Raw genomic sequence first — 19,639 nt, 5'->3', positions numbered from 1 at the left:
ATGGATCTGTCAGGCTCGCCTCATTTTCGCTCCCGTTGACACCATCAACAGCCTGAGAGGCGAGACATGGAGAGAGTTGGCAAAGAACGCCAACCCCCCCCCCCCCCCCCCCCCCCCCCCAACCTCCCACGCATACGACTCCCAAGGAGGTTCTGCTAGAGAAACGCAATGGGGAAATGCACAGCGGGACGAGAACCCAAATAATGCTGCGGGGACTACATCAGGCGCGTGCGTGGAGGCCATAGTTTCAGAGTGTAAAGTCGTGGGAAAATGGGATGAGAAGTGTAATGTCTGCGGATTAACCGGCAGTCCGCTGATCTCACCGCGATCCGCCGCCGCCCTGGCCGGGCCGGGCCCCCGTGCACGGTACATCTGCGCATATGTGGCTGCGTCTGTGCGGTTTCTCCTAGGCGGGGTCATGATCTGGGAGAGTGTTCGGTGCCTGGCCTAACGAACCGCGGCTGAAGGGACCGCAGGTCCTCGGCCTGGTGGCCGACGGGTGCCCATCTGCTGCCTGGCTAAAATAATTCCCCTTGAAAAACAAGACACACCGCATGTGTGCCCCCCCCCTCCCGCTGGCCCTGTACCTAACGCCTCCTTGGTGACCTTACCCCCCCCCCCCCCCAGCACTCCCTCACATGGCCAGCACAGGGCTCATGCACCGGTGTTCATTAATCTGGCTCGTTCTTCAGCACCCCCCAACAACGACGAGGCTCCAGAAAGCAGGGTTTGCTGGTGGCCGCATTCGAGACGGGTCACGGGTCGGCCACCGTGCCCCAAGAACGGCGTTTCTGAAGCGCCCGGTCCTCGCTCTCCAACCCCACGCAGTTTACAGTGTGGGGAACTGGGGGGGGGGGGGGGCACTTCACCAGTCCTCTAGTTATTTTTAAAATGGCACGGGGCGGCGGCAGTGGGGGTAGATACTTGTCAAAGCTGCTGTTTGCTTGGGTCTGCTGGAGGGAAATAAGAAAAAAAAATGAAGACTCTGGGATTAAGATGAAAGACCCCCCCCCCCCACGCGGTGAGAGAGCCCCCGCCGACCCGTGGTGCCCCCGTGTGCCTCCCCGTCACACAGCGGCCGCCGATCCTTCCCGATCTCACGCGGCCACGCTTGGCTGCGGATTATTCTGCTCATCTGGAACCCGATGCTGATTCTTCGGATGCCAGCTTTGAGTCGCCCGCCTCCCAGTACAGATTAGTCACACAGGGCTCTGTGTACGCATGTGTGTGTGTGTGTCTGTCTGTCTTTTTGGTGCTATTGGGTCCCGCGTACGTCTGCTCTGCTCTCCTACTGCACGTGAGCCCCAGTCCATAATGAGAGAGGCCTCCCCAGCGTAGGTCCAGTGTAAATATTACACTTGGGACAGGCGAGGGCGGGGGGGCGGGGGGAGGGAGTAAGAGGAAGTTGAGACCTACGCTGTAATGTTCGGGTTAAGCAAACACTCCTTAAAGAGATTGAAACTGATATTTTTTTTTTTTTTGCTTTGGCCGTCACAGTCACTGAGGGGAAAAAAATAAGGCCGTGAATGCTGGGGAGAGGGTGAGGATTTTTTTTTTTTTGGGGGGGGGGGGGCATGGTGGCAGACTGCACAGCTCGGGCAGCGGGATATGAGGAGTGTGCCCACCCCCGCCTCCCTCTCCTCCCCACCACCGCCAGAGTGACACTTCCGGCACCCACCTTTTTACTGGTGTAGAAAGTGAATCGGAAATTGGAACGAGACGCGGTCCCTCTCATTCCACAGCAGCTGGGTGGTACCAGAGATCACAGGCGAGCACCAGGAAGTGTGTTTGCACAGTAAGCAACCGTCCCTGGGGTACCAGCTTACTGGGTAAAGAGATGGCGCCGAGCCCGAGCCGAGGGTGCTGGGCAGCAGATGTTTGCGGGAGTGTGTGTGTGTGCGTGCGTGCGTGTGTGTGTGTGCGTGCGTGTGTGTGTGTGTGTGTGTGTGTGTGTGTGTGTGTGTGTGTGTGTGTGTGTGCGCGCGCTAGATTAGCTCGAGTGTGTTTCCGCGGCTGCCCTCCGCATGTTTTTTTTTTCTCTCTGCTTCGCTTTGATGTCCTGGCTGCTTGCTGTCCCTCCCATCTCCTGCCAGCGTGGGGGTACGTGGGGGGTGAGGGGGGGGGGGACGCGGGAGGAGAAGGGCTGCCTAGAGCTGGAGCATAGCCACGCATTGGCAGGGAAAGGGGGTACGGGGGGGGGGGGCGCTCTCGCCACCGTCGGTTCGCCGCCAGTCAGCGGTATCTCGCTTTCTGGTTCGGCGTCCGACTTAATGGGAAACAGACTCATTAGTTACATGACAATTACGATAATCATCATTAGAAATTAACGTTGCAGTCATTTATAATTGTGTTTTTTTACACGCATATATCCCGCTAAACCAAAGAAATCGTGGATGCCGGCCCAAAAACATTTCCCTCGGTTTGTGTGGAATTTCCCCCCCACTAACTTCTACATCACCCCCTCCCCACATGAAAACTCACCCAAGCATCATGCACTTTTTTAATAAAGATAAAGAATAATTTGGTTGCCGGCGTCAGGGTCTGTGGAAAATGAAAGGGCCTTTCTTTTCTGTTTGAAATCATTCCCTGGCTTGCGGTTCCATCTCCGTGGAGCTGACATTTTGCTTTTGTTCTTGGCCCAAATGTAATTTTATTTATTTATTTTTATTTAATGTTTTTAAGAGACGCCCTTCAGGTGATCAAAACGGCCCGACCCCGTCAGCGAACGGCGATCAGACCCCCATCGTAACACCTTCCAGTAATATTTCCACAAACACAGATCTTTTGTAAAAGACGATTTTTTTGTGTGGTTCTCCCCAGTAGTCCGTGTTTACGGTGCGCATGCACTATACAGGCATGTGGAATTCCATACGGGTGTGGCATTTCGTGTGTGTGTGTGCGTGTGTGTGTGGTGTGTTTTCCAGTGTCCTAATCCGGGAGCACAGAAGCGTGTTTGTTATTTTTTTATTAATACATACCTGGGCAGACTTGGCCAGGCAAGCCATTCGGACACATTTTGTGAAGGTGGTCCAAAGGAGTTTAGGATTTTGGTGCTGGGGGGCACAGGGTGGGGTGGGAGGGTGCATTTGTCCCTCCGCCCATGTAGAGTCCCATCCCGCTGTTTGTGTGTGTGTGTGTTTTGCCCGAGTGCAAGTACCCTGCAGGGTGATAATCAGAAAAATATTTGGCACCTGGCTCAGGAGGGCAACAGCGACCGGCGGCGAGAGGGACGAGGGGGACGAGGGGCTGCCCATCTGCTGCCTGACTGAAATAATCCCCATTGAAAAGCTAGGCACACTCACACGCAGACTCATACTAACCTCTGGGGTCCTACACAAAAAGGCCTCACCGGCTCCCTCCTCCGGCCTGCTGAGTGACACTCAGTGACCCCTTCCTCCATCCTTGTATTCCCCCCCCCACATAAAGTGAGAAGAGACCAGGGGGCCAGCAAGGGGGATTAGCGCTAAAATCGGCCGGCCTAATCTCTCAGCTCTACATTTTTCGCACTAAGGGGCTCTTTCCATCCCCCCGCCCAGACACACCTCGTCCCACCCCCCCCGGCATTTTCACACACTGAGATACGGAGGCCTTTTTTGTTTCTGTCATCTTTTATTTTTTTTTTTAAACACCTTTGATGGCATTGAAAACAGACAATCCTTTTGTGTAATATAAGTTAGTTATTGATGCTGCTGTTCCTTATGGGTAAAATTTAAAGAAAGCCTTTGTTGCTTCTTAAATGAGGATATCTGTGGGAATTCTTCAGTTTAAAGGGCGTCTTCCAGCGCCCCCAAAAAATAAACTGTTTTATATTAATAACTTATGTCTCCTAACCTTTGATGATAAAACACACCCTGACCGTCTGGAATTCCCCCCTCCCTTCATTGCGCCCATACCCACACACACTGTACTGTACACGCCCCCCCCCCCCCCCCCCCATAGTGGGTCATTGTGTAATTGGTCCTCTGTGTCCCCCCTAATTAAAACACAAGGCTAATTACATCCTACACTCTTCCCTGCTTGGAATCGCTGTCATTTTCCTATTAAACTCCAGAGTAGGTGAAGCAAACATTGGGAGAGGGAGGGGGGGGGGTGCGGTTTGGGTATGAGAAATAATATATTCGGAAGGAAAGTTGAGAAGCCGTAATTTAAAAGGTAGAGGAATTGTCTCCGTGGGGGTGGGGGGCTGTCTGCTGTGTGAGCCCGGAGTGTCTCCGCGATCGTCCTACTGGCTTCCTGTATGCCAGGGCTGCTTCCAGCGAGGCCGCCCCAGTTCCGAGCGGAGCGGGGATCCGCCTGGTGAGCTGTACCCAGGGCACGGCGGACTCCGGGCTCCCAAACCTGTTCTCGGGATCCCCTCCCCCGCTCACATTGCCTGGGTGGCTTTGTTAGCATTTTTTTTAGCGAAATCTCGCTGGCTTTTGATGTTCTGTCTCCCGGCCCAGAGTTCCGTGTCCTTCCACCGAGTCGTCGCTGGGCTGTGATACTCTCTCCTGTAATCGGACCCCGGGCTGCGGCTATTTAATTAGCATCTTCACATACGCAGTTGATTTAGATTCTGTAATAAAATAAAACAGCGACGCGGTTTCTTGGCAGGTCCTGCAGCCGTTCCATTCCAGAGGAGGTTTGCTTTGTCCCCTCCATCCCTGATTTGGTTCTGGCTTTGCAGCCGTGTAGCTGCGGTCTGTCACAGGTACCGCCGGGCTTGGACCCATTCCCCTAGTGTGGCCCTGGGTCCTGTCAGCGTGGTTTGGTTTGCGTTTTGGGCAGGGGGCACCCGCAGGGGTCAGTCGTTACCCCCCTTTTCCCTCTTCTGATTGGGCCTCTGGTCTCGGTCACAAAAGCAAGGGGCGGCCTGACAGGCAAGCATGACATCAACAGACAACAAGGGCTGCTTTTGTCTGACGACGTCCCCAACTCCTGCGGAGTGGGGGGTTAGGTTCACGACCCGTGGTCTGACAGCAGCTCCGTCTGAGTCTCGGGCCTCTCGTGGGGATTCTGTAGCCTGTCACCGACGGGTCTGGGTGGCAGTGAATCCAGCGTCTCTGAGCGTTACTGTTTTCTCTGGATTTAACACACATGCTGTTAAATTATTCATCTGATATCCTCTCTTTTTCCGGCAAAGTGACTTACATGGCAGATGTGCCAAAATAAAATTTATCCATCTACCAGTGCATTAAAAAAGAAAAAGCACTTAACCGGGGGCTGGGAAGGCGCGTCCCCCCCCCCTCCTAAATCACATTCCGCCGACGCTGCTTTGACTGAGTGGCGGGCGACATCGCGATCTGTAACGGGTCGCCTTAAGGATAGCTAAGCAAGACGAGCCGCCGACGAATCAAAGTCCTCTGTTGGATTCTGGGGTTGCCGATGGCGATCCCACCCGCGGCGTGAGGGAGGAGGGGTGTGCTGGCGAGATGCACCAGACCCGTGTGAGTCCGGGATGGAAACGGGACCCGTGGCCGTCCATCCGTTTTGCACGTGTGAAATGTCGGGGCTTTGGGTGGCCGTGGAGGTGCCCGTGTGTGTGTGTGTGTGTGTGTGTGTGTGTGTGTGTGTGTGTGTGTGTGTGTGTGTACGCGCGCCTCTGTGTGTGTTCCTGTGTTTTCACACCACAGCCACTCCGCTTTTCGCTTAGCCTTCAGTTACTCCTGATGTAATAATGTGAAACTTGGAGCTTTTTAGTTTGCGAGATTTAAAAAAAAAATGAAGAATGAGTGCATTTGGAAGGGCTGGGAGGGAGCCCAGAGCAGGACGCCTGGCGTTCGCGAGGCCCAGATCCGCGAGCGAGCGCCTGCCCGTCTGGAGTCATTCTTATTTTTCCGCGTTTATTTTCTGTGCAGAAATGCGGCTCTTCTGTCCCCTCATTCTGTCTGTCTGCTCTTGTCTCTGCCTCATTTGTTTCCCTCCCCATATAGCTGGTCCTGGACTCTTCCTGTCTGTCTCTCTCCCTGCCTGTTTTGGCCTCTTTCCCCCCCGTCTCTCTCTGTCTGTCTGTTTTTCCCCGTCTGTCTCTCTCTGCCTGCCTGTTTCCCCCTGTCTGTCTCTGCCTGCCTGTTTCCCCTCCCTGCCTGTGTGTCCCCCGTCTGTCTCTCTCTGCCTGCCTGTTTCCCTCTGTCTGTCTCTCTCTGCCTGCCTGTTTCCCCCTGTCTGTCTCTCTCTGCCTGCCTGTTTCCCCCTGTCTGTCTCTCTCTGCCTGCCTGTTTCCCCCTGTCTGTCTCTCTCTGCCTGCCTGTTTCCCCCTGTCTGTCTCTCTCTGCCTGCCTGTTTCCCCCTGTCTGTCTCTCTCTGCCTGCCTGTTTCCCCCTGTCTGTCTCTCTCTGCCTGCCTGTTTCCCCTCCCTGCCTGTGTGTCCCCCGTCTGTGTGTCTCTGCCTGTCTGACAGCACATTAAGCCTCTGTGTGTGTGATTAACCCCCCAGCTGCTCTCTTCCATGCCGCCGTCATGCTGCTGACTATGACAGAGTGTGTTCAGCCTGCAGCGGGCTGCCGCCCCCCTTTCCTCTTCTCCGAGTCGGATCCCTGTGATCCGTAGCGACACCCCCGGGTGCGTAAACACGACACACCCTGGCATAATGAGCCGGCGTGCAGGTGCGTGCCCGTGGCCTGGGTGCCTCGCTGTTTCATTTACCCCCCCACACCCCTGCTGGCCCCAGCTTTAGACTGCACTTGGCATGTTCTGGTGAGAAATGCTAATGGCTAATGGCTGTAGGAGTGGCTCAGCTGCACCGGGAGTCCGCTGTATGATGTTTAAACCACAGGAGCGATGAGCTGGGTCTGCTCCAGCCTGGCCCCCCCCTCTCTCCCGATCAGCCACCATGTCTCTCCCCATGGGTCTGTCTCTCTCTGTCTCTCTTCATGTCAGCCCCCCCCCCCCATCAAGCCTGTCAGGCCCTGTCTCTCTTCCTCCCATCAGGCCCTGTCTCTCTCTCTCTCCCTCTGTCTCTTCCTCCCATCAGGCCCTGTCTCTCTCTTCCTCCCATCAGGCCCTGTCTCTCTCTCCCTCTCTCTCTTCCTCCCATCAGGCCCTGTCTCTCTTCCTCCCATCAGGCCCTGTCTCCCTCTCCCTCTGTCTCTTCCTCCCATCAGGCCCTGTCTCTCTCTTCCTCCCATCAGGCCCTGTCTCTCTCTTCCTCCCATCAGGCCCTGTCTCTCTCTCCCTCTCCCTCTCTCTCTTCCTCCCATCAGGCTCTGTCTCTCTTCCTCCCATCAGGCCCTGTCTCTCTTCCTCCCATCAGGCCCTGTCTCTCTTCCTCCCATCAGGCCCTGTCTCTCTCTTCCTCCCATCAGGCCCTGTCTCTCTCTCTCCCTCTCTCTCTCTCTTCCTCCCATCAGGCCCCGTCTCTCTCTCCCTCTCTCTCTCTTCCTCCCATCAGGCCCTGTCTCTCTCTTCCTCCCATCAGGCCCTGTCTCTCTCTCCCTCTCTCTCTCTCTTCCTCCCATCAGGCCCTGTCTCTCTCTCCCTCTCTCTCTCTCTTCCTCCCATCAGGCCCTGTCTCTCTCTCCCTCTCTCTCTCTCTTCCTCCCATCAGGCCCTGTCTCTCTCTCGTTCTCCTCTACATTTTGGGTATGCCTCACTAAAGCACAAAGTGTTCTCCTATGACATCCTTGGCAGAAAGAGGTCAGACTCTCCGCTCTCTCACCCGAACCGTTCACCTGCCAGTGTCTTTCTTCTCTCCTTTCCTCTCCCTCCCTCCCTCCCTCCCTCTCTCCCTCCAGAGGATTCCTCATCTTTGTTCCCCTCTTCCTTCCTTTCATGTCTGCCGTATTTACTCGCTTTGTCTCCCCTTGTTTCTCTTCATCCATTTCCTTACTATCCCTGCCCCGCCTCCCCCAAATCTCCTGTCTCTCTCCTCAAGCTCGTCTCTGTATCACACATGCAGTACATGCTCCTTTAGTATTATAGTTTGGAACATGGATCACTGTTTTAGGCAACATCATGGTCAGGTGCAAAGGATTATGGGATATTGTGGACACACCGCGGTTCTTACTGTCGAGCCGTTTTCATAAACCCTGCACTTCCTTTCTTCATGCCAGTTTCTTTCCGTCTTTACCTCTCGTCCCTCACTGGTCCCCGTCTGCGGTTCTTCCTAAACTTGTCGGTGTTTTTAGCCCACGCTGGATTTCTTCTGCTTTACCTTTTTATGGTTTTCTCTTGTCCTCTTTCCGCCTTGTGTTCAACACAGACGACAAAAACTCCCCCTGATGTTTTTCCTCTCTTCCTTTATCCATCCTCTTTCCCCCCGCCTGCTATGTCTCCCTCTTCTCCTTCGCTTTCTTACTTCCTCCGACGCTGAGCTGAAAACCCCATCTGTGCGCTCTCCTTTTTTTTTTTTTTCCCCCCGCTTTCATCCTCTCTGGTTTCCTCTCCTCCCTGCGCTCCCTCGTTCACCTCCAGCGTGCTGATCCTTTTATTCTCTGTGTTTGGATTTTGGTTATCAGCTCTCTGCAGCCTCCTCCTCCCCCCCCCCCACCTCCGCTTGGCGGATGGAGGGAACAAGAGACGGATAGAGAGAATGAGGGATCCTAACACTGAGGGAAAGGAGGAAGGAGAGGAGGGGGGAGCGGATTGAGGGAGGGAGGGTGATTTGGCATGGTTGCAGCCCCCCCGCTCTGCCATGTTGCAGCGCTCGGCGAGGTCACCCTTGTCCCCCCTAGGTGACAGAATCCGGCACCTGCGCGCTTCACATCGCGCCCCTGGTCCAAGCGGAGAAAAACAAATTATGTTTCAATTATACACACTTGGCTCTGCCTGGGGCGTGTCGGTGGAGCGCTAAGCCAGGTTAGCCTGCGGTAATTAGGAAAGAAATTGTCCAATCACACCGGGAATGGAAGGCGTGCAGGTTAAAGCTGGGATGGGTAAATAGAGGGGTAGGGAGGGGGGCGTCTCTGGGATTTCATGTTCAAGTTGGGGAGCCCGCATATGCAGGCTCGAGGTCAGGGTACCGGAAGGTCGGTCCTGGGCCCGAATCGCGTGCGGCCGTCATGGCTTTGACCCAGAATCCTTCGGGATCCCCAATGGGCCTCTCTGGAAGTCCAGAATGTGTTTTTGTTGTTGTCGGGGGTTGATTGAGAGAACCCCCCCCCTGCCTCCGCGGATGAATGAATAAATAATGGTAATTCTGATTTAGCCGCAAAATGAGCGCCACAGATGGAAAGGAAGGGGCTGGGGGGGGGGGCGCAAAACTTAGTTTTCCGTGTAGAATTCATCAGCATTCCGACGGCGTGTGACATTTACACGTCGTTCCGCGCTCCCGCTTTCCTCGGTCCCGGGTGTTGGGGGGGGGGGGGGGGGGCGTCGTGGGGAGTCTGCAGGCATTTTGGGGGGGGTTGGTGGTGAGTCGGGGGGGCCGTGGGCTGGGCAACAACAAAAACCCGATTCATTTTTAATCAAAGCTGGGCTGTGCATGTGTGTGTGTGTGTCGTCTTTGAACTCCTGCACTTTTTTATGTCATGGACACGCGATGTTTGTTTCCGTGTGTATGTTGGTCTCCTGGCATGTGTCCTTGCACTCGTGTGTGTGTGTGTGTGTGTGTGTGTGTGTGTGTGTGTGTGTGTGTCAGGGCTTAATAGCTGCCTGCCTTGTACCCTTTCTTCCTGTCCCCACCTTCCCCCTGCCTTTGTACCGGGGCTCACTCCGTGTGTATAAGTGTGTGTGTGTTGCAGATAATTTTAGATCTCTCCTGTTTTCCCACAGTTGGTGGCCCGCTCTGCCTCTGGGGGGGGTTGGTCTCTCTCTCTCTCTATTTATAAAGCCGGAGAAATGAAGGGAAGAGGCAGACAGGAACCTGTGCCAGGCAGTCTACCTCCCATCTCACCCCCCCACCACCACCACCCTGTCCACTGGCTGCCCCCACGTTTACCCCACTTGCACACACTTATCACCCGCCTTGTTAAGTAACAGCCCATGCTGTCTGTGTGACACACTTTTCCACAAATCAGAGCTGCTTTGTGCCCGCCCCCCGTCAAAGGGCTGTTGGGCAGCTTGGGCAGTTAAGGTTGGCCTGTTCTTGGATGCGGAAAGGCTGTCAGATCGGGGGGGGGGGGGTGACCATCGCCATACCCTTGAGCGAAGTAATGAATATGCATCGACCGTAAAACATACCCAGATGTAGAAAGTAATTGTTAAGTTAAAAAAAAAAAAATCCCCGCAACTTCTGATTGTCTGCTGTTGAGCTCTGTAATTATGAATGCAGATCCTAACCTCGTCCCCCCCCTCCCTCCCCACCCCGCTTTCTCTGTCCTGCAGAGATCCTGATGAACACCAAACTGGAGACATCCGACCTCAAGTGGACGGTGTTCCCCGCGCACCAAACCTGAGGCAAGTCCCTCCACCGGCTGCTTGCTCCCTCTCTCTCTCCCTCCCTCGCTCCTTCCCTCCCCGTGCCGCTGCCAACGCCCCGATTCTTGCAGTTAAACCGGCTTGTGACCCTGCGGGGGGAAACCTGACGCTCCTCTGGGCTCCTGGCCTCTGCTCCATGTTTCTATGGCGACTACGCAGGGCTCCCGAATGTCGCGTGTGTGTTTTTGTACATGCTACAGCAGGGTGGTGTGTAGCGCAGCAGCGGGTTTGGGACCTGTGCCCATATCCAGAAGGTTGTGGGTTCAGATCCCGCGGAGCAATCACATCACTGTAGGGCCCTGAACAAGGCCCGTATTGCTGTGTAACGTAAATGCAAAACGTTGATAATGTAGACTTTATAAAGATTGCACGTTCCTCTTTGCATGTTTTGTAAGTATTTTGCATTCAGCAGGGCAGAGTGCAACTTAGTAGTAGGTTAGAGATCTGTGTGGCTCTGAGTCCATATGGTTGTGGGTTCGAAACCCACGTCTGACAATGATCATGTCACCACTGGGCCATCTAAGCAAGGACCTGAAACCCTGAAATGCTGTATAATAAATGTCAATACAAACTGTTGGTGATTAATGTTTATTGTATTGTAGGCTTGTTTTAATAATGTGTTCCTCTTTGTGCATTTTAAACCCCCCCAGTGGGAGGAGATGAGCGGGCTGGACGAGGCCAACAACATTGTACGCACCTATCAGTTCTGCCCTACGGACAGTTCGGGCAGCCACTGGGTGCGCGAGTACCATGATCGAGCGGCGGGGGGCGTCGCAGGTCTATGTGGAGCTGCGCTTTACCATGATGGAATGTTCCTCACTGCCCACGCAGCTGCGAACCTGCAAGGAGACCTTCAACCTGCTGTACTACGAGGCCGAGAAGGATGAGGCCACAACCACCTACCCGGCCTGGATGGAGAACCCCTACACCAAGGCGAGTGGTGGGAGGAGAAGGTTCCAGAAGCAGGTGTGGGGTTGGTTGGGGGGGGGGGGGCATGAGGTCACACGATCAGGAATGCAAGTATGTAAGGTCTCACAGATGTCTGCCACATGCTACCCATGGATGCACAGACCGGCCATTGTATTTATGGCCACGGCGGAGTTTCCATTAAAATCCTAACCTGATCTGGTGCCAGTAGGGTGTCAGTTCTGCTCCATCAAAGGGCTGCTTGTTAGTTAGTCTTGCCTCCCAGTGAAATAACCCCCCACCCCCGTCTCCTCACAGGTCGACACTGTAGCGGCCGACTTCCTGCTACGCCGGGGCGGCGAGCGAAAGTTTAACGTGAAGACGCTGCGGCTGGGCCCGCTGACCAAGCGCGGGTTCTACCTGGCGTTCCAGGCCCAGGGCGCCTGCATGGCGCTGCTCTCCGTGCGCGTCTTCTTCAAGAAGTGTCCCGCCACCACGCGCGTCTTCTCCGCCTTCCCCGAGACCGTGCCGCGCGCCTTGGTGCAGGAGGCGCAGGGGGAGTGCGTGGTGCACGCCGGACAGCAGGGGGCGCGGGCGGTGCCGCCACGCATGTTCTGCGGGGAGGACGGCCAGTGGGTGGGGCAGCCCAGCAGCACCTGCGCATGCCTAGCGGGGTACGAACCCGTGGAGCGTGACGTCCGATGCAGAGGTGAGTGCCGGAGGGGGGGGGGCGTAGTTTAGGTCCGAAAGATGGAGACGAGGAGTTCAAGGCTTGTTCGAGTCTATCTGTGAATGGTTAAACCTGGGGGGGGGAGTTTATTTATTCAGGAGGGGGCTCTGACCTGCTCAGTTTACCCACCAACCCCCCCCCCCCCCCCCCCATTCGTTTTGGGAGACTCTGGGGAGCTGGGTAAGGTGGTCCTTTCTGGGTCAGTGACGTTCACACCCTGATGTCAGGTCTGATGGAATCAGGGAGGGGGTGTGTGTTGGGGAGGCGCGGGGGGGGGGAGTGCTGGTGTGTAATCCTACTGGGAGTTTGTGGTTAATGCTCCCGATCTGGAGCCAAGTTGGGTAATAAGGGCAGAGAGAGTGCAGTGCGACACAGGAGGGGCAGATGATGCATGGGAGGGTAGCTGGATGGATGGGGGGGGGGGTGGAGGATGAAAGAGGAATGGGAGACGGAATTTCATTTCGAGACGAGATTCCGGAAAAAAATCCCCAGAGTGTCGGTCCTCCTCCCAGAATCCTCGTCCCCCTAATTTGCATATTCAAAATGCTTCCCCGCCTACTTATCTGACCTTCCCTTAATGACCCCTGTCCTGGAAACGGTGGCCCCACCATGACGAGCTCGCTGCCAACATACCCCATTACTTTCCCACCTCTCTCTGACCCCGCCCATCCTTGTCCTCGTTGCCGTGGCACCGGCATTCCCACTGGGAACACGTTCTGGCCTTTCCCGTCCGCCTGACTTGCTCTCCTCGGCCGAGGTGTGAGGCTAAGTTTGGTCTGAGGCCGTGCAGGCGGGGCTGGGGGGGGGCTGCCCTGTCTTTGTTCTGTTTGGTTTGGAGCTCAGGCCGATAAACAAGCAGGAAGTCTGTCATCTGATTAGATCAAGGAAAGGGATACTAGTGGCCACCCAGCTGCTGGGGGGGGGGGGGACGTCACGGCGTGCTCCTCCTCCTCAGCTGGAGGGTGGCGCAGTGGTTAAGGACCTGTCACATGATCTTCGGAGCCTGACAGTCTTTAGGACACCCCCCCCCCCCCTCCCCCATCTCATTTCCCGTTGCGTGAGGAGGCTATACTTCGAGGTTAGAGTGGTTAATCCCAGAGGTGAAGACCCATGTAGAATTACGACATGGGGGTGTCCGCTGTGGTACGAGGCCCAGAACAATGACAACAATGAGGAAGGAGATGAAAGAGCCAGTGAACAGTGAACAGTGAACCCCCCCCCCCCCCCCCAGCTGCCCCACTCAGTACATCAATCCTATTGGACAGTCTGAAGAGCGGGAGGCCCCTAGTGATGGCGGAGATGTGAAGGGGGTCGCGGGGGTTAACTTGGGGAGGGGTAGTCTACACGTGGAGGCCGCGGGACCAGCCCAGGGTGGTGCGTGCGTGAGTGGGCAGTAAGGTCTCAGCCTCGCTGCATCCGGAGCAGAGCGCTGCCACGGCTCTTGTGAAAGGGTATGGGTAATGTCTTGGATTACCCATAATCCACCACACCCTGCCACAATGCGGCACGCCTCGAGACCCAGGTGAACGAGTGGCTGAGAGACGGGCTTTTCGCAAGGGCCCTACTCCCCAAGCTCAACGATGCCCCCCCCCCCCCCCCCACCCCCCGGCTGGGAGGGGCTGTTTAAAATGAAGCTCTCTTGAATAACCTGCCGATTTAACATTTGACTGCACCAGATATGAGAACCTCAGATATGCTGCATACTTCAAGGGCCAGCAGGGGGCATAGCGGTTAAGGGTACAGTTTCACGATGTAGCTCAAGGCTTACTGGTGGTCCAGCTTATAGCATCCCCTGAGGAAGGCGCATGACCTGAATTAGCACCGTAAACTCTCCATCCGCAGAAACCGACAGTCATCTTGGATGAAAGGTGTCCACTTCTTCAACTAAACAGAAACGTATGAATATGGAGCCCTGCATGCGGGGAAGGTCCGAGCGTGTCAGGAACAACATTACCCATAATCCCCTGGCTCCCCTTTCGGCCATGTTTGTGATGCAGCTGGTATGTTTAAAGGCCTATGGGCAGTTAAAGGCATAACCCACTGCCGTCCGCCCCATGTGACCATGCCGGCTGGTCTATCCCGTTTGTGGAGGCTTTTTCCGCTGCGGGCAAAGTTTGTTTGGGAAATCAGGAAGCGGGGAGTGGTGTTATTGGCTCTGAAGGAGTCCATCAGATCGCACTCGGCTAAATCACAAAGCCCTGTTAAAAACTCCCTTTATGCTTGGCGGTGGAGAGGGAACTCTGGATCCAGATAACCAACCCCCCCCCCCCCAGGAAGCTGTTTGTTTCCTTTCAAGTGTGATTAGCGTCGTGTTGCCAGTGGATTTATTATTTTTTTGTGTGTTTTTACCTGTTTAGTTTGTTCCCTCTTGAATGTTTGCATAAGCGGAGATGGTCAAGTGTCTCACTGAACAACATAACAGCAAAATTATGAAACTATAGATGCTGTTTTGGCAAGAGAGAAGTGGGGGGGGGGGTGCTTTCGTGATAAAAATTCTCTTCTTGGCTAACAGCACAGTGTTTGTGAATTACACACGTTTGGACAGCGGATATTAAAGATGAGACGACCCAGGTGATTTCAACTGGGGGCTAATGTTTCAGTCGGCAAAACGGAGCCGCTGTCATGTTCGGGGGAGGGGGGGGGGGTGTTTTCCGATGTCGCGAGCGAAACTAGCTTTAGATTTTGGAGGTCAGTGAACCCGGCAAAGTCAAATTCCGATTTAATAAGTGCTTCATTAGTATGTTAAGTAGCGAGTGTGTATGTGATAGGGATGAAGAAGCAAGCGACGAACGTGACAATTAGTGAATAAACAAATAACGAACGTTTCAAAAGAATGACGCGGAAATATAAAGTTATTTCCTCCTTGTTATTTTTCACTTTGGTCCAGCTCTTTAAGCACAAAATTGGGTGCCTGTTTTTTTTTTTTTTTTTTTTTTTTTCTCTTGTGACTTTTTAATTGCATTTTTAATGTGGGGGGGTGGGCCGCAGGGGAGGGAGGTGTATTCTCTGCAGAAGCATCATTGCCAAACGCCCACGGAACACAGCGAGAGACATGCTCGGTCCCGTTCGCCCGGCGCGTTCCTGCTTTGGCCGTCCCCCCTACCCTCCGGCTCCCTCTCTGACGAGGGACGCTCGCCTGCTAACTGAATATTGACATGCCGCGAGTTGTTACAGGGCCGACTCAGATGTGTGAATCGCGCCATAGAAATGTAGCGATCTGAGGACCTGTGGCATCCGGGACACTCTGGTGCGCCTCCTAGAGGGCTTCCTTAGAATTGCGACGCATTACATGCTAACTCACACTGTAATTCTTACATCTTTGTGTCCCACTCCCCCCCCCCCCCCCCCCCCCCCATGTACACTCTTGCCCGTTGCACATCTCTACACGTGCATTGTCTGTCTCCCCCATTGTGACACCCTCCCCATCCCAGTCCTCTCCTCCCACCCTCCGTTTCTCCATGCGAAGGTCACCTGGGGTCGCATTCCAAATGGCGGGTGTAAGATAATGCGAGGTCTCACCCTGTCCCCCCCCCCCACGCACCCACCCTTTTTCCATTAGCATTAGCTGTCGCTGAGCCGCTACTCGCTAACGGGAGATCAGCCCTCCCTGTCTGGACTTGTCCGGCACGTACACTCCGCTGATGGTCCCCCCCCCCCCCCCCCACTTCCCTGCCGCCACTAGCGAAGACACAGAGTTTAAAGGCTCTTTCGAAATTCAAGTGCCTCTATTCCCAAACAGGCTGCCCAGTTTGGCGTGTGAATAGCGTGTAAATCTCGTCCCCGTGCCGCGTTAACGCGACGAAGTGCCGTGGCACGAGAGCCAGCACCCCGTAAATCTGTCTCGGTTTGTACCGAACTCCTGGGCTGCCTGTGTCTGTTTATAAACCCTGCCCCCACTCCATTTGTACCCCCTTTTCAGATGTTAATGAACCCCGGCCTCTCTCCACTCACTGTGTTTACATACGCCCTGTGGTGCTCTCCACTTAACACGTATTCTTGTGGAAATTCACCTTGTGGGCAGCGAATGTTTAACAAAGACGGGGACCATTCATATCCCATCCTGCCACCCCACGGAAAAAGAGGGCCTCTTCCATCACGATGATGTCATCTGGTTCACAGAATGGCCTGACGTTATTCTTTTTTTTTTTTTTGTCTTTGTGCCGACGTATGACTTCCTGCCAGTCTGGGTCTGACACCTTTTTCGTTTGTAACCGATTGCTAACACGTCTAGACCCCGATAAGGCTGCCACACCCCACCCATCGGTTTATGACGGCTGCTGCAAGAGCTGGTTCCCAACTTTCTGATGACGTGAAGTGCGTCATGCAAAAATCTCACAGACTGGAGGATCCCACATTAACAGGGAAATACGGTCTACATCATAAATTGTTTGCTAACGGCGGCCATCTTGGTTCACCTTCTCTGGGGGGCGGGGGTCAAGTAGTGGACCCTTGATTTTGGTTCCAACCCCGTTTTCTGACGTCTTCCATGGATGGCTTTCGGCAGTAGTGCTTGTTACTGTCCGGATGTCTAGCATGCAGTCACCAGTATGCGTGAGACAGTCGTGGGAATGAGGCTTGTGATTCACAGTGATTCAGGCCATCAGGAGTCATTCGGGACGGGATCCCTCGTGGGTGGGGCCCGGGGATGCACATTCCTGTCCTTTTCCCAGACCTTCCCACCCTCTCCAGGTATCTGCTTGTGAAGATGGGAACGATTTCGAGAGATTTTCCCCACAAAGGTTTTTTTTTTTCTTCATCCAGGGACTCCTGGGAAATGGATGCTGTCAGGACGGCTTTTATAAAGTGAAATGCCTTCGCATTGTGCTGCCTATCAGTTTTCTTTTTTTTTTGGCGGGGGGGGGGGGGGCAGGAGGCAGTTAGGAATCATTAAACTCAGTTGAAGTGCGAGTCAGCGTGAGTACCCTCAAAAATAGAAACGCAGGCATTGGTGTTTGTGCGCTCTTGTGTGTGCGTGGTGTCGTCCCCCCCCCCCCCCCCCCCCCGCATGTAATTATGGCATCTCCTGAACAGCGCGCTGAGCTGTCAGACGACTCCTTTGATGCCGGTCGCAGAGTATCACCGGAACCGATTTGATTTATGGCGTCGTTTTTATTTATCCCTGGGCTGGGAGAGCTGGAGAGGAGAAGGGCGTGCGAACACACACATGTGCGCACACACACACACACACACACACACCATCATCATATCCACGGAGCTCCAGATGGACTGATTTGATTCATGTTTCATGCATCCAGAGCTGAGTCGTGCTGACTGAGGAGAGATGCTCCGTTTCATGCCGGTTACTCCTGCCTTTCTGTTTCCCTCCTCCTGAATTCCTTCTCATCCCATCCAGCGCCTTTGAATTTATAACCCCCCCCCCCTCTTTTTCCCCTCTGTCTTCCTCAGAGTGCCCAGCGGGGCAGTTCAAATCTGGCCCGGGGGCGGGGCTCTGTGTGCCATGCCCCGCCCACAGCCAGGCGCTCAGCGCGGGGGCGTCGGCCTGCCTCTGTCTCCCGGGATACTTCCGCGGGGACACCGACGAGCCCACGGCGGACTGCACTAGTGAGTACCCCCCAAATCCGCTGCACCTGCCGCCTTTCATTGTGATGTCATTTCCTGTGATGCAACATTCTAGACTCCGCCCCCCCAGAGAATCCCTTGATGACGGCTTTGGCCTTTCTCATTGGCTCGCTTGCCCGCCCTCACTCTCCCTCCCCCGGCCCGCTTGCTCCCGTGTAATCCCCCTATCTCCCCCGTCTCAGTCTTGTCCCCCACCCTTTGATGTTGCTCCCTCTTTCCTCCCTCCTCTGGGGGCTTTTTTTGTTCTCCTTCCTCCCCCCCAGTGATCTGAGCCTGACAGCATTGGCAGGTTGCCGTGGCGCCGCTGCCGGGATTATTATCATCCGAAAAGGCTTCCAGCGCTTTGCTCTGTGACCGCAGTTTGGGAGAGAGGGTGCGCTGAAGGAACTGACTCCCGAAGAATTAAATGTCACTTTCAATCCTGGAGTTCGGACTGAACCAAATATGTAAAGTTTAAAAACATGGGGGGGTGGGGCGTTTAATTGGGATTGAGTGGATTGAATGAGTGTGAACAGGCTTTAAGGGGGGGATTGTTAATCAGCTCTGAAGCTATATGAAAAGTAGCAGCCCTGTTCAGTGGTGGTCTGGCAGGAGGGGCCGTGTGGGTATGCTGCCGTGGCACCAAGGCCAGGCTCAAAGTCTGCAGGCTGGTTACGGAGAGGGCGCCCCCTACAGGGCAGTCACAAGGGATGGCGGGCAGAGCGCGAAGTCCTCACCGTGCCAGCCGCCGGGGGGGACGGCAGATGGCGTGCACGCTAACGAGCCGTTCATGTGATTTAGAGGTCGTGGGGTCCCGCTCGCCCGTGGCGGTCTTGGGCCCATACCCATACGGTTACCTGCTGCACCGAAAAACCGTCCGCGCTCGTGCGGGCGATCTGAGCGGAGGGCTCTAGGGTCCAACATCCGTGCCCGGCGATCTCACACGCTGTGCCTCCTTTCTCTCCTCCCTCTGGCAGCCCCTCCCTCGGCGCCGCGTAACATCGTGACGCAGATCAACGACACGTCGGTGACGCTGGAGTGGAGCGAGCCCCTGGACAGTGGTGGCCGCAGGGATCTGAACTATGCGCTGCAGTGCCTGCGCTGCTCGGGGAAGTGCTCCCCCTGTGGGGACAGCGTCAGCTACCGGCCAGCGCAGCGCGGCCTGGCAGCTCGGCGTGCAGTCATCTGGGGTCTACAGCCACACACTACCTACGCCTTCTCTGTGCAAGCACTCAATGGCGTGTCGCAGCACAGCGGCCGGGAGCCTGCCAGCGACAGCGTCAATGTCACCACCAGCCACAATGGTGAGGGGGACAGGGGCGGGGCCCAGTGCTGCGGGGGAGCGGGATAAACAGGTGGTGTGTTATCACACCAGGCACAGAAGGTTGTGGGTTCAAGTCCCTCTAGTGCGTGTCCTGTTTTTGACCTGAACTGCCGCTACATGGACCCAATTTTGCATCCAGCAAAGTACAAACCAAAACCATAGTAAAATGGGCTCTGGAAACCGGTGCTGAGCGTTTGTGTGTCTGTGCGGTGCCCCCTACTCCCCCCCCCCCCCCCGCAGTGCCCGTGCTCGTGTCTGGCATCACGAGGAGCAGAGCCACCGAGAGCAGCCTAACCCCTGCACTGGCCCATCCCCAGGATGTCCCACTACACCATCCTGCAGTACCACTCGCTCCGCTACTGCGAGAAGGTAAGGGGAGGGGGCGGGGCTACGGTATGCCACGCCCACAGTGATTTTCATTGACTGCTCCATTGTTCCTTTTAACCTCAGGCGCCACCCTTCCCCCCCCACCAGGAAAGGTGTAATGAGGATGAGGCCTGGAGGTACAAGGAGAGCGACGTGGCCCAGGTGGTGCTGAGCGACTTGCGCCGGGGGACCCAATACGAGGTGCAGGTCCGCGCCCGCACCATGGCTGGATATGGCAGCTTCGGTCCCGCCACGTCCTTCCGCACCCTCCCTGACGGTGAGGACGCTGGCCGGCCCCCCTCATTCCTCACAGCCGTAACGCGACATGCGAATTCTTCTTCAATTAAAACATGCCCCCGCCCCTCCCTTTCAGACGATGGGGTTCATTCACAGCTGCTGGTCACTGGCGTCCTGATCGC

The 19,639-nt window shown here is 55.4% G+C and overlaps 1 protein-coding gene across 1 annotated transcript in view; it reads left to right on the top strand.

The window, feature by feature from the left end:
* The window catches only part of LOC125721665 (ephrin type-B receptor 4a-like), a 37,045-nt gene that overhangs the window by 5,979 nt on the left and 11,427 nt on the right, over positions 1–19,639 (top strand). Inside the window, 10 exon segments of the mRNA XM_048997602.1 lie at positions 10,243–10,314; positions 10,986–11,078; positions 11,080–11,268; positions 11,560–11,950; positions 17,378–17,533; positions 18,508–18,834; positions 19,095–19,150; positions 19,152–19,223; positions 19,329–19,497; positions 19,594–19,637. Of these exon segments, the coding sequence (XP_048853559.1) occupies positions 10,995–11,078; positions 11,080–11,268; positions 11,560–11,950; positions 17,378–17,533; positions 18,508–18,834; positions 19,095–19,150; positions 19,152–19,223; positions 19,329–19,497; positions 19,594–19,637 (1,488 nt within the window). The 5' untranslated portion in view covers positions 10,243–10,314; positions 10,986–10,994.

The sequence above is a fragment of the Brienomyrus brachyistius genome, unplaced genomic scaffold (genome assembly GCF_023856365.1).
Source record: "Brienomyrus brachyistius isolate T26 unplaced genomic scaffold, BBRACH_0.4 scaffold35, whole genome shotgun sequence".
In the NCBI taxonomy this organism is placed as follows: Eukaryota; Metazoa; Chordata; class Actinopteri; order Osteoglossiformes; family Mormyridae; genus Brienomyrus; species Brienomyrus brachyistius.
This window is presented reverse-complemented; position numbering and strand designations above follow the sequence as displayed.